This window comes from Haemaphysalis longicornis, unplaced genomic scaffold (genome assembly GCF_048455015.1).
Source record: "Haemaphysalis longicornis isolate Haplotype H1 unplaced genomic scaffold, Haemaphysalis longicornis Haplotype H1 scaffold_4, whole genome shotgun sequence".
NCBI lineage: Eukaryota > Metazoa > Arthropoda > Arachnida > Ixodida > Ixodidae > Haemaphysalis > Haemaphysalis longicornis.
Genome location: NW_027526361.1, coordinates 149435039 through 149450397, shown reverse-complemented (window position 1 = coordinate 149450397; position 15359 = coordinate 149435039). Strand labels below are relative to the sequence as shown.

The window sequence follows — 15359 nt, the reverse complement described above, 5'->3', positions numbered from 1 at the left end:
CATGATCAAGGAGGGAAGAAGCGTGAAATGGAGGCAAAATTAGTTCGTCATGCAGGTGTTGGTGCTGAAATATTTTTTGAAACAACGAAAGTCGGGAAAGTTTACGTCGAACTGCTAAGGATTAAAGGTTGTTACGCAGAAGCTGACGGTTCTGTTATAGTTAGGCGAAACGAAACGTGCGGAATGTTTTTGCATCATTTTCAGTGTGTTGATAAGGTTGTGTAAAGAAGGATCCCAAACAGAAGAGGTGTATTCTAATTTAGACCGAATAATTGTTTTGTACAACAGCAGTTTAAGGGAAGATGGTTCCTTAGCAAGATCACGCGTACGGTAAGCCAGCATGCGATTTGCATTGTTAAAAATATGTTCAATGCGAACGTTCCAGGTGAGATTGCCTGTGATGTTAACACCGAGATATTTAAAAGATTGCGCAAAGTCTAGGGCGATGCTATCAAGGTAGTAAACAGGTAATGTGTTAAATTTTTCTAGATACACACATAAATTCACTCTTACTAACATGGAGTTCGATGCGCAACTTTAAGCACCATGACAATATAGAATTTAGGTCACTTTGAAGGGTGCATGGTGAAGTCATCGTCACAGATTTTTTCCCGGAACCATACGCAATCATCGGTAAATAAATTCATATCAGTTGACAATCACGACTTTAAATCGTTAATACATATTAGAAAAAGCAGAGGGCCGAGAATAGAACCTTGTGGCACAGAAGATTGGACAAATGTACTATTAAAATTTTGGTTGTTAATCAAAACCAACTGCGACCGATTAGTTGGAAAAATATCAAGCCAATGTTAAGCTGATGTAACTTGTATAGTACTAATTATTGGCACACATTGTCGAATGCTTTTGAAAAGTCAAAATATATCGGATCAGTGATCGAGCATGGGCGATCAATGAGCGATCGAGTATGGCATGAAGCTTGAGCGGGAAGGATACCAACTGTGCTTCACATGAGTAACGTTTGCAAAACCCATGCTGTGACCGCGTGCAAAATGAATTTGATTGCAACAAACTATCAAGGTGGGAAAAAGAATATGTTCGATTATTTTACAAGGGATGCTAGTAAGTTAAATGTGCCGGTAATTGAGGAGTGAATTTTCGCTTCCTGATTTATGAAGAGGAATCACCGTCCCTACCGTCCATTCCGAAGGCAAATAACTTGTTACGTGACTGCTGAAAATTTTTTGTTAAAATGAATGATGAATATGCACAAGTGCTCTGCAAGATTTCAGGGCTGATGTCGTCCCAACCAGAAGCGGAAGAAACTTTGAGTGATTTGATTGCTTTAACAATTCAACTTAGTTCAATAAGTATTGGAAACATATCAAGGTCGGTAAAGGTTTCGATAGGTGGCATGCAAACGTTTTCGTGCAAGGAAAATTACGCACAAAGGTTTCATTAAAAGTGTTAGAACACTCCTCCGGAGGAATTGCGACACCATCGGTGTCCGTTATATGAACGCCATTATTTTCACGAGGACTGATGGTGCTCCAAAACGTTTTAGTGTCAGCAACTAGCATAGCGGATAATACGGTACGAAGAAGTTTTATGTGGATGACCTTAGCGCCACAATATAGTTATCACTAGCCAGTTTGTAAGCCGCCCAATGCGCATCATTCCTAGACAGTTTTGCTGATTTTTACAGGCGCTTTTTCTTGTTAAATAAGCGTTTAAGATTGCTTGTACGTCAGGGAGCATTACGGCTCGAAGAGATAAAGTGAATAGGAATGTATTTGTTCGTAAGCTCATTTTTTCGTGAACAAGTTCCAGCTAGTTCCCACTGTGCGATTGTACAAACTGTCTAAAAAAGCGTCCAAAATCTGCATATGTCGTTGTTAATTGCTTGGAAATTAGCACAGTTATAGTTGCGGATAGGTTTACTTAGTATTATTTTTGGACGCAATAAATTTTGACTAAACGTGAGTAAAGAATGCTAGCTCAAACATGGTGGATATACAAGGTTAGAAACAAAATCAGGTATGGTTATAAGTACTAGATCTAGAGTGTTAACTGTACCATTCGTTATTCTTGTCGGTTCCTTGACTAACTCAGTTAGCGAAAAAAGAGCACAAGCACACCAGATCCTTAACTCCACGTTTCTTTCCCTCTCCAAGAACTACAGGAAGTCCTTGCCAGCCTCACTCAAAACACAAAATCTCGTTAACACCACATCACCAACAAAATTTCCAGAATTGCGAATCCATCGGATACGTAATTTTTTAACTGATCGCCACCAATTTGTACACTGCGGCAACAATCATTCCGATCTGGCTCGAGTTGTTTAAGGAGTCCCCCGAGGTTCTGTATTAGCTCATTTGTTGCTTTTAATTTTCATCAATGACTTAGCTTACCAAGTAGATGTTGCAATAAGACTCTTTCTAGAAGAGTGCATCCTCTATAAGCAAGTAAAGCACGCTCAAGACCAGTGGAATCTGAATAAATCGTTAAAAAAGGTAGCCTAGTGGTGCGACGACTGGCAAATGAAGATCAATATCGAGAAAACAGTCTGCGTGCCAATTACTAAGAAACTTTCAAAATATATTTCTTGTACAATTTTAACAATGTGACAATTCAGAGTGTAAACCACTATAAATACTTAGGCGGAACCATATTTCCCGATCGTGGCTGGACGAAGCCTGTCTGTCACGTCACAAAGAAAGCATTAAACAAAATATTTTTTTATCCAGAGGGCACTTTATTTTTCCACCCATGAAACCAAACTTCCGGCATACGTTGTGTTTTCGCGGCCTCTCTTGGAATATGCAACTGTTGTGTGGTTCCTTCACACCGCGTCCAACATTACAACTCTGGGGAGGGTTCAATGCAAAGCAGTGCGCTTTATATACTACAGATAGGTTACAGCGCACTGACTCGCCAACTGAACTATTACGTTGGGCTGGGCTTTCAAGCCGCGCACAGCTTCTGTGATTGCAGTTTCTATGTCAGGTAATTCACAAGCCATTGATAATAAACCCCGGTTCCTTCTTGACCTTTTGCGACGCTAGACCGAGAGGGCAACGCCATTTTTTGGAATTGGAAGAGTATTAATTTAATTACAAAACCTATTCTTTATTTCCACGCAGCTTTCGGGAATGGGATGCATTAGGCCCTGTTACCACTCAACAGGCAACCACTGAAAAATTTCTACAGCTTGCTGAAGAAAGTGTGATAGGCTGTGTATCTTGAGGGATAGTGTTCGTACTTACCTTGTATGTATTTGGTGTGCGTTATTACTGTGTGAATTTCCCAAATACATTTAAATCTATCGACTGTGATGCTTGTACGCATCCTGGTGTCTGTAGTGTTTGATTACGCATACTTGTTCTTCTTACAGTATTGTTCTGATTATGACTACTCTGAATGTGCACTGTAGTACTGCGATAATAATTGGCACTTTGCTGAGCAAGTTCCGTATCTTTTCTGTAACATTGAATATATATGCTCACTTCTGTAATAATCCCCTTTGGGGATTGACAGTACTGTGTAAATAAATAAATAAATAAATAAATAAATAAATAAATAAATAAATAAATAAATAACTGAATAAAAATAAATAAATAAACAAATAAATAAATATTAACACCAATTACATAGGTTGCTCGCAACGTTCTTAACAAGCATTGAGAGTCTGTGAAACCAATCTGAAAATAAAAACACGGTGACACCGCTCTCATTGCAGAGCCCCACAAGCTTGTTTCCGCTGACAAATGGCGACTGATATCACTCGCCTACCATCATAGGAACCCGTTCCGACAACTTATGTATGCTAGCGTAATGGCATACCTTAAACACTCCGCCCTTAGCCCCTTTCTCATTATTGGCCTTAAGCAAATTTATCAACACAGAACGTGATCATCCAGATCAAAGAACAATTATTGTTTACCTTATCAAAAGTAATCTCAGTAATATCCTCAACCGAGCAACATCCTCGCACTGGACGTGCAAGGGCATCCAACACCATTGTTCACGATGCAGTCTTGCAAAGCTTCCAAACGTTTGCAGGCCAGCTTCGTCCAGCTTCGTACAAGCCTTGCTACACACGAAACAGCTAGTATACATGGTATTAGCATGAATCTTAGCTGTCAGGTCATTCTATTGGGAACACTATGAGCTATCACCGTGCCCGCCGTGTCAGTCCATGCGTCCGAACCTCGTAGAAAAAAAACCGCCCCAGGCGACCGTCGTTTGCGGCACTACGACCCGCTTCAGGGTCGTGGTGTCTACATGTAAAATAGAGAGCCGGGCTAGTTGGTCAACATAAATTGTTGAAATGTAGGCCCGAACAGGACATGGACAAGAGGGGGGGTGGGGGGGAAGTTGACTGGGCGCCTGCTATCAACTCAAGTTTATTAAAAAAACACATTTATGTACCTCCTCAGATTCTACCAGCCAAGCCTCTCTCAGTATCTATGAAAACCAACGACACTTCTTATATAAAGAGGGTAGATGGCGGGGTGAGCGCCGTTTTGGCCTCTCTCTCTCGTATGCGCATGTGTAGCGGAGTACATGTCTTCTGAGAAGGTGTGTGTGTTTTAAAGCAAATCTTTCTACCTCTACCTGCCAACGATTCTTTCGCGGCGTACGGGACTATAAACTCCCAACGAAGCGGAGGTGGTAGCGGGGGTGGGGGTTCACTCATGCAGCACACTGTAGATGGCGCGGCGAATTTACCCAGCGGGCCCAGCGGTCCCTGCTCGGCGGCGGGCGCGTCGGCTGTACTACTTTGTTGTCTGCTTTCACGACGGTTGTTTTGGGCCTGTTTTGGCGCAGCGTCGGGTCCATTGCGTGCTTTGTTTGCACGGCTTAACTTGTTCGACGGCACCTCCTGCGTAACAGGAACCCGACGCAATGAAGTGGTCGTACGGCAAAGATACATTAAAGATTGGTTTGCAGGGCTGGAAAAGAAAAGTTAGAGACCGCCAGGTAAAGACTACCATTGCCGCCAGACATCTTGCCGCCAGGTAAAAACTACCATTTGGGCAGGCTTTGCCAAGAATGGGACTCCCTTTTCTAAATTGGCGAATACCAATTCGGTGGTGTTTTACGAGGTATTACAAAAGGCGAAAGGAGCCACTGCTTCTGCTAAATGGCGTCTATAAAAGTTCCGTCACCTTTCTTGCAATTCTCAAACGTACTAAACTAACTCGTTTTAATCGGCATAAATGGGAATAACTAATCTCACATGCCGAATCCTTTGGGTGTCTGCGCTTGTGTCGCGCGGTGGTGTAGCCCCGAGCTAGCACATCAGGATGGCTAGGTTCCACTGTCTCACCGTTTTCTTTCTGTCGACACACGGCCGGGCTACAGCGGCGGCGTCCGCCCCTCTAGTACGGCGGTTGCCGACGATGCGGCGTTCGGGACTCGAATCTCCGGTAACGGCTGGCAGAATCTCTGGTTTCACTCTCTGTAGAGCCATGTGCGTGAATTCAAGTGACACCGCATGGGCAATGATTGTGGGTGTCGTTTAAAGCTTTGCTTTTCCATCACATTCAGAGCGTGGAGTGGCGCCAATTTTTTTCTTTGAGAATAAACGTCAGTTGATAAGTAAAAGGCGGAGTCGTTCCCTCTCCTGTCCCTAGCGTGTTCGCACTTAATATTTCGATGTCAACAGGTAGGAAAATTCGAAGTGACATTTTGAGGGGACACCCTACGTGCCCTTGAGAAGTCGCCACCAACCGGTAAATGGGGCCGGGATTGCGAAAAAAAAGTGTCACGGCGCACAAAATACCTTCGCTACAGCCTTGTTTCTTGGGAACACGTATATTGGCACAATTGCAACCTCACTAAGCCCACGGCAACGTCTTTCTGTACAAAAGCCAGACCATGCTGCCGAAGAAATTCCTAGCACTCTGCCGGGCGCTGATTGGGATAAAACGTTAGCGTGGAAGTGAGTAGATTGTTAGCCGGTATATTAGACACATCTATCGGCATGTATCCGAGCGGCCGAAGGGGAAGGCACTCGGCGAGGGCTGAACAATCTGCATCCGATACCAAAACGCCGCAGCTGTCAATCGGCTGATTTGTGACGACGACTTCACTCCTGTCTTCCCACAGGCAGGCTGTTGGACGCTCGGGCAAACAGTAATTGGCGTGGATGTAATGGTATTTAGCTCGGTGGGACACAATACTGCTGCAGCTGCTGCCTGCCCAAAAGCTGTCGCACAACAGCGCTATTATGACGGTCTCTTTGCAGCGTTTGACGCACGACCAACTTGCACTCGCAGGTACGGAAGTTTGGGTTGACTTGCCACAGAATGTTCTCACACCTATGAACTGACGAACGTTAACCCGGCACAGCCTCCGGTATATAGTCACTCGAATACGCTTTGTGGAAAAAAAAACAGTGTGCAGCCAGACAGACATGGGGGAGTAGCGGCCGCCAGCGTTGTGCTCGGGCATACAACGACGCTATAGCAAGGGGGACGCGAAGGCGCTGGAATGGCTGCACAGACAAATGTTTGACGGCATGGGCACCACGCAAGTGTGCACAACCCATAGGCTTCCCGACATTTTGTTGAGGATTTTTCTTGCTCGGCGACATTTCCTTAGCAAGAAACGCTCAAAGGCTCCGCCAATTTTCACGCCTTGCCCAACACTGCTCTGATCTAATTCTTCCCTAACGCACCATCTGTATTTGAAACACCTGTCACCCGTTACCCATGTTGCGGCACCCGATTGAGCTTAATCGATAAACCGGTTCGCAGGAAGTTTTGTTATTTAATTTTGCGTGTCGCATTTCTGCCACATGCGATGTTGATGATTTGTCGCTTGGTGTCGATTATTTCAATGCTGAATAAATTAGGTACACATAGTAACGCCTGTGGCTTCAAAATAGTGTGTTGAGTGGGTGGGCAGTATAGTCAGGATGGCAATGTGGTTTCTTCACGCAAGAACGAGTCAAGGAAAGAGAGCGCTTTGCCATAGTTTGTTATATTTTTAAAATTGGAGTCAGGGCTAACGCATTTGTCTGAACTCAGTATCTGGAGTACCGCCCGGTGATATTTGAATATCTAAGGTTAGGATTGAGCATGGCTATGAGTCTTCCGTTGTGGTAAACAGATTCCACCTAGACGAGTCCGGCTTTTGCCTCCTTTATATTTGTTAGATCTTAACAATCAAGTGTAAATTTCTGGGTTAGCTTGGCATTAGTTTTTTCAAGCTAATATTTTTCAGAAGGTTAAATTAGCTTTGTTTACGTTAGGAAACGGCGGTGGACGTCGCATTAATGAAGTGTTAACAGTGCCGTCTGATGGATCTCTATAGAAGAAGCCTTGCCTTAAACATGCCTACTAGCTACAGTTCAATTCGGCTTGTATACCACGTTCACTACGGAAACTTTGGATACTTCGCATTGGATTCAGTGTTGCTCTCAGCCAAGAAAGTAATCCAGCGTAAAATACGCACGAGTATGCGGGCATTCGGCGAGAACTTGCCGTTGAAAAAAATTGTGCACTTCTCACGACCAACCTAATAGTTCAATTTTTCGGACGATTACCCAACCAAATGAACGAAAACATTGAGAGCCCACCGGCTCATGGAACTAAGCTTAAGAGAAAAACTTACAAATAGAAAAAAGTGTTCTATGGCAGCGGAGCCGGTTAACGTTGAAGGCACATCATGCTCAAACTAAAATAAGTGTACTTGAAGAGGGGATGTCCGGACAAAAGCGGGGCCACTTCAGGTTAATGGAACAGTGCAAACAAAGAAACTTAAAGCAGGCAAAGACATTTGCTTCATGGATACACTAAATATGAAAAAATAGTTGCAAAACGTTACTCTTGTTTGAGACTAGGCAGCTGAAGGTCTATTGAAGAGGACGTATAATCGCTGTGTACACAGTTAATCAGAATATAATAGTGCACAGGTCACCCGTTGTGTTCACTTTATTACACTTTATTAAGAACGTTTTTGTAGGAAAGAAACTTTTCAAAAAACGACGGCCTTCATAGAGTGTTTATTTTTGGTAAATTCTCATGAAATTTGCTTTTTTGGACCTACAAATGAACAAATTATCGACACATACCTCAAGACGATACCCCTGGATATGTCTAATGTACGCTGCGATAGTGGGAGTAATCAGGGACCAACAATTGATATTCGCTGATGAGCATAATTGTGTTACTGGGCAGTCAGTCCTTAATCTCCAGTTCAGCCTCTTCCCGAGCCTTCTTGGCGAAGCCGAGGAACAGCTCTTCGAGGTTGGTGTCCGTGACGATGATATGTTCAAATTGAAATTCCTTCTGTAGTGCTGACACCCTGCCGAAGAGCGCACTCCAGGCGGGTCTCTGGTCCAAGAAGTATTCAAGCCTCTGAAAGGAGCATTTTTTTGGAAAAAACAGAAAGAAGTGACAAATCATAGTCTCTCTTAGCACGTTTCCCACGCACTACGGGTATGAAATACACTGCGCTTCAAAGACATCTTTAATCGAAATCACTGAAAACGCATGGCTTGCGTATTGAGACAACTGCACATCACATGTGATTTATACAAATGCCCGTGGTCGCTATGTGTGAAGTGGAAACACTTATTTACGTTTTAACAGCAAATACGTTCTACCAGCAGACCTGCTTTGGCCGACACATATCCGTCCGTTATAGAGAGTAACCTTGAAGCCTAAAGAAAAAATGCGGTCAAAGAGGTCCCGTGAATCCAACCTTGGACCTGTACGCCATGAAACCGGCAACCTAACCACTGGGACAAATCAACTTTTTCCTCTAATGCTGGGCCAGACCAAACGCCTGACAGTTACGGGTTAGGAGCAGTGGGAAACAAAAAAAAAATTCCCGCGCCTTCCCGCGAGGGGAACACGAGTAAATGCAGAGCATTGGGGCCTCAGTACTCATTGAAGGCAGTGTTGCTTCCATCGCTTCTTCCGTGATGCTGGAGTAGCAGACACGAGTAAACGTGGGCACGAGCGTCAACCAAGGAAGGAAGGAGCAACGCAGTGACTGAAACACGAGCGACCGCTAGCCGCCATATTTTCAGCGCGCGCAGTAGAGGGAGAGCAGTACGGGGGGGAGAGCGCGCATGCTCAAGCAGCGCGCGCCCTTCCACGACCCACCGCGCTGCTATCACGCACCTGTTAGGCCGAGACCGCGACGGAGCGAACGGGCTGACTACGACGCATGCGCGCGCCAGCTGCTGTTGAGAGAGAGGAGGGAAGGAGAGGCGCACCTGCTGTGGACGCGAAACTGTTGACACCGTCCGACGCAGGAACAGGCGAGGCAAAGAAATGCTCTGCATTTAAAACATGTGAAGCCAAACGAAAAGAAAAAAAAAAAAAACTTCGCTTTGTAGGAATCGAACCCGGGTTCCTCGCGTTACGAAAACGGCGTCTGTCCAATTAAGCTATCACCGCATCCCTGGCGTATACATTTCCATTGGGTTCGTAGCGCGGGCGTTGGCTTCGGAATTGGCCGCGGGTTCTAGAGCGTCGCGACAAAACGATCAGGGCCTGCTACGTTCAGCGGCAAGTTCAGAAAAAAACCTGCGGTTGATTCCTCTGTCATAGACATCGGTAAAGCACGGAAGTGAAATATGCAGCGAATTCTGCAGCTGAGCATGATTTGCGGGTCGGTGGCTGTCTTGTGGGTGTGCTTGGCGAGCGACGTCCTTCTGGCAGGTCGCTTCGGCAAAAGTGTACTGACGCTATTTCCAAGGCGGATATGAGGTCAGTGAAATCTTGGTGTATCCAGGCATAAAACAGTTCCGTGTTAAAATATAAAACGCGAAAACCAACAACCCCAAGTGCAACCTACTCTTTAGTACTAAAGGTTGCTTTCCCGCAATAACCAATGTGTGCAGGGGTGCACCCTTTACAGCCAGCTTGCTTTGTTGTACTGGCGTCACTTCCGTGACGGATATGACGTAAGAGAAATCCTTCTGAATTCCGGAATAAAACACTTTCGTATTAAAAATGTGAGGTGAGGACACAAGGAGCGGATGCTTGGCACCTTACTAAACAACTGGATAGCAAATGTAGGTCATCTCAACGGACCAGGGAAGGAATAATGTGGATCAGAGGAAACGAGCTTTGTTGATAACAGAACAAACTAAAGTAAAAGATATACTTCAAGTAAAGAAAGCACGAAATCGGGCTCTGACCCCGTAATGAAGTGAAATTAAAATTTGTGGGCTACCAGGGTGACAGAGAAGACACCCAGATACGCGTTTAAAAACAGGAAAACGAATTACTCGATGGAGGGACGAAATAAGACACTTTGGAAGCAAAACAACGTATTGGAACGAGCTAGCTGTTACCCCATTTGTAACAACGTTAAGCACATGAACGAAGACGAATGACGTAGGAGACAAGGACCGGAGCTACTCACAACAGAATTTTAATAGCGACAAAGGCCCATATAAATAAAAAAGAAGGACACGCTCACAGGACCATTTAAGTTCATCACACCACTGCGCAGCACGCATGTGTCAAAAACATCCATCCTATTACACCAGCTCTTTCGAGGACAAAAATAGGGGCGTTGTGTTTACGCAGTCAGTAACCCGCTGCATTTCCGCGGCTTCAACATTCTCTCAAACGCGCTCATAAGCGTCTTAAAATATGATGGGGCACGCATGGTAAAGAGGCTCACAGTCGTCGCGCTCTTGACATGGTTCGCCAAATTATCATGTTTGTCGTCTTGTACGTTGCTCAAATGCTCCCGTAAGCGAGTATTCATGCACCGCCCCGTCCGGCCAACATATGCTCCTTTGTAATAAAGGGGCCACTTTTCATGATGCCTTCCGCGGAACGCACGCACTGGCTCTGGAAAGTAACGAGTGAGGCATTTGTTCTTTTTCCCTTTCTCAAGAGGCACGTTTTCCTGCGAAGCCTAGTTATTTTAGTAAGGGCCGATATGACTACTTTGACGCCCGACCTTAAACAAACAAGCCATGCAAACCAAATACAAGTCTGTGTTATTCGAAATATTTCGTTTTTTGTGCAGCTCATTGCTTTTCCGGTAGCAAAAGATGCTTTAATCACTGATGAAGATATCAATTTAGGTAAAAAATTTAATTCTACCACCAAATCTTGGGTTTCGTCACGTCTTACAAAACGCCACGTGGACGGGGTTTCAAGCGGACTTCAAGTGCGCTCTTCAGCCTGCAGCGGGCTGCGAAGTCTTGTTTACCGTCAGGCCTCCTGGATGACACAACCATACTGCTCCGCACCGCTATTCGCTTTTGCGCTGCTTTTGACCGTATTTGCACCTGTCTTGTAATTGTTTCGCGAAACATGTGTTATGCACGACGAATAGGGTCACATACGACATGTCGACATGTCGCTTTCGCTAATCGGCCAATGTCGGCTGAGACATCCGCAAAGCGCGACAATGCTGTGCAGCTATAACAAGCACAGTGCGCGCAGTACGAAGAGCAGTACGCACTGGTACTTCCACATTTGCGTGTAATTTGGTAACTCCCATTTCTTCACCCCACCATTCTTACCTATAAAATGAATGTACATTACACTTATGCGAAAACAGCTCGTTATGTCAGCTTATAAGCCCTGCCTGACTTGCATTTGCTTTTGTCGCTTTCAGCTAATCGCACGACTCTGCATATGACGTCCTATGTATTGCGGAAAGTGACCTAAAGAGTCGCATAGCAATTCCATTTTTTCCTAATTATGTAGCTTATTCGAACAGAGTTTACGTTAATAGTGGTGCAGTAGGATTCCAACGAGGCAAGCTTTCGAATGAACCAAACGTGTTTTGTCTGCATGGCCCCCTTACGGATGTGCGATATGCGATGCATATCGCATATCGCACAACTTTATGCATATACGGGATGCACATACGAGATGACCGCTACCCTTTTGTCCTTTTGTGCCACATGGCTATTTTCCTCTTTCGGATATTGGCGCGTTTTTTTTTCCTTCGTGCGAATCGAATCGGCCAAAGCCAGGATTATACTTTCCCGATATCCTGCTAATGTATTGCGCAACACCTGAGAGTCAAAACTGAAGTTCAAGAGGTGTTTGCACGATTTATTCAGCGCGTTTCTGAGACAGCTGCTGGCGATGCTTCTCCTTACTAGCTTAGTGTACGGCGACGCTGACGGTAATAATGATTTCTGGCTACCGGGATCGTACAACACACACACATGCATACATACATACCATACATACATGCAGGCATACATACATACATACATAAACACATATATACATACATACACGCATACATATATGCATACGTGCATACGTGCATACATACATACATACATGCATACGTGCATGCATCCTTACAAGCATACGTGCATACACCCTTCCATCCATACATATATACATACATCATGATCATCATCTTTACCATACATATATACATATCATCATCACCGTCATCACCACCAGCCTATCTGTGCTAGAGTGTACTAGAAGTTTTAGAGTCGCCCGCCCGGCCGCCCGGAGAGATACTGGTTTCGCACAGAAAATAGCGGTAGCGCTGTAGTCAACCACCATTGAAAGCCGAGGCTGGGCGCGCTCACGGCCGCACGCCCGGTGGGGCCAGGAAACGCTGCTACTTTACCCGCAGAGCGCTGGAAATTTGTTTTGTGGCCGTCCAATTGCCTAAATATACTGTAGGTACAGTGAACTGTGGGTAACGAAAGGAAAAATAAAAGCTGCAGCTCATTTTGCGTTAGTTTTGCATTTCCTGCTCGATAAAAACGAAAAAATTACGGGTTTTCCTTTGGTGCGGCATTCGTAGCGGATTGTAAAAACAGTAATTGCAGCGACATTTTCGCTATTCCAACTTTCAATCGAAAAGTATTTTACGTGAAATTGCCGGATATGAACCAGTTCATGATTATTTTATGATTGTGCCCTTATTGTGCTGTTTGATGGACATAATTGGTCGACACAAATGGCATGAAAAAATATGAGGCCTGGGATGATGGCCGTCTTTCCCTTCATTCGTATCGCCTGGACCCCTGGCCATGCCTCCCTTGCTGGTAATGAGCACACGCTCGCCCGCGAAATAGCCCACCGGGCATCAGGGGAAGCGGATAGACAGATCCAGGGTGACTCCACGACATCAGCTTCCATCATCCCATCCCACAAACCTCTCAACATACACTCACACTCGCCTACTCCCGCTCACAAAGAAAAACACTACCTCCACCCCCACTCCCTATCCGGCGACCACGCCACGCCATGGCGGCAGCTCCAGACACACACGTTCCCAAGCTTACACCCAACACACCCCTTCTTTCCCAAACAATCCTCCAGCAACTGCCCGGATTGCAAGAGCCGCACTTCCAACCTCTACCACTCTGTATGGGAGCGTCCGCGTCCACCAGACGGGCTCACCCCTATACGCATCCCCATTCTCTGCTCTTGGAAGGCTGCTCTGTCCAGCACTGCCCCGCAAGACCAGCAACGGCTGATCGAGCGGGCCCGCCGGACAGCGTCCGCCATTGGAGTGCTGGACTGAGGACCCCACTCATCGAGGCTGCTCTCCGGCCAACAAATGAGTTCAATAAATGTTTTCACCACCACCCCCTTGCCATGCCGGAAGCAGTAGTTGGTCCTGCAGACTTGGCACTCCGTTTACAGTACACACTTCCTTACCGAGTGCCTGTGACATAGTAGGTTAATAAAATGAGAAAGCCCACTAACGACAGTACAAGCATCAACGGTAGGTGTATCCCAGAAGAAGGCAGTTGGTATTTTTGTTCCAAATAGAAACGTAATAAAACAGTAAACTTTTCGGAGCATATAGAATGTGCGCCCCGCTGCTTTTGCTTCATGCGCAGAGTGAAGAAGGGGAAGAAAAAACATTCCTGGTGCTTGCCCGTCAAATTAATCCCTCGTTAACTCGAACTCTGCTATCTCAAAATATCTTCTCGAAACTTTTTCTCGTCGTGTGTTTACCTTGAATAGGCTCTACGGATTTCCCCGCTTTATCTCGAAATGTTTTTTTTCGGAGGACCACGGATATCTCGAAATACTGGGAGACAGGACACAAGGCAAAGTCCGCTAAAGTCAGCTGATAAGGTCCCCGTTCGAATGATTACTTCCACTACACGCCCAACGCGGTAGTGAAGTGCAAGTTTACGCGGACTACGCGTCCCCGTTACCGGAATTCTGTCTCGCACGCACATCACTGAGATAGCTGTGAACGACGCAGCTGATTATGTGGACGAGGAGGAGCCCCCAAAAGTGCTTACAATAGCAGAAACAACATACATGCTGCGTCTGCTTCGTAACAATTAAGGTAGAAAGTAGCGGTGGCGACCACCAATTCATGCGATGCATAGAGAAGCTCGAGTACGCTTTTCTGGGATGTAGATGCGAACGCGAAACAGACGAGCACAAGACAGTTCTTTCTTCTGCAATAACAAAATGTTCTTTTTCCTGCGAATTATTTTGCCTTTATCACAAAATCTCCCCGTGTGCAATAGTGCTGTTGTTAGCAGCAGTAGCTGTTATTTCAGGGACCTGGCGATAAATTTTCTGCATTTGACTTAACTCGAAAGAGCGCGCTTATCTCGAAATTTTCAGCTAACTTTACGACTTTGAGTTAACGAGAGAATACTGTATACCGACAACGTTTTTAGAATACGCACCAAAAATTGAGAAAGCATCTTTGCGGGAAGGGGGGTTGGGGGGGGGGGGGGGGGGGGGCTCGTACTCGACTGTTGAATGTTTGCTGAAGCGGAGTCGTGACGTTCTGCGTCTATTTTCTAAATCAGCTGACCACAGGCGCGGGCTCGATTCCCGGCCGCGGCGGCCGCTTTTGTGATGAAGGATAAAAGCTGAAAAGCCCGTGTCTTCGAGATTTCGGCGCACGTTAACGATCCCCAGGAGGTCAAGATTATTCGGGAGCCATCCACTACCGCTTGCCTCATCGCCTGTGTAGTGCCGGTTCGTTAAACCTCATAATCCAAAATAAATCAGCTGCGCAAGCGCAAAACACCTCAGCGAGTAACGCAAATCTTACCGCGCGCAGGCTGGGAGCTGGTGCCTGGGGGCCGGCTGTTAAGTGGTCGACGACGGCAGCGCCACCGCTATACCGGTTTTATTTTCTGCGCGAAAGTCGACCTGGCGGAACAATGGGAGATGCCGCCGCTCCGGCCACTCTAAAACTTCTAGTAGACTCTATCGGCGCCCACTGCAGGGCAAAGGCCACTCCCATTAACCTCCGATTACCCCGGTACTGTGCTAACTGCGACCAATTTATCACCGCACATTTCTTGATCTCATCTGCCCATCTAACGTTCTGCAACCCCCTGCAGCGCTCGCCTTGTCTAGGGATCCACTCTGTTACCCTTAATGACCCACGGTTATCTTGCCTTCGAATTACATGCCCTGCTCACGTCCATTTCTTCT

At 45.8% G+C, this 15359-nt stretch overlaps 1 protein-coding gene across 1 annotated transcript in view; it reads right to left on the bottom strand.

Annotated features, from left to right (window-relative positions):
* Positions 1-8150: 8150 nt before the first annotated feature.
* LOC144180044 (ATP-binding cassette sub-family A member 2-like) overlaps positions 8151-15359 on the bottom strand; it is a 42190-nt gene continuing 34981 nt past the window's right edge. The window contains exon 7 of the mRNA XM_077708451.1: positions 8151-8330. Within this exon, the coding sequence (XP_077564577.1) occupies positions 8151-8330 (180 nt within the window). The remainder of the gene's footprint in view (positions 8331-15359) is intronic.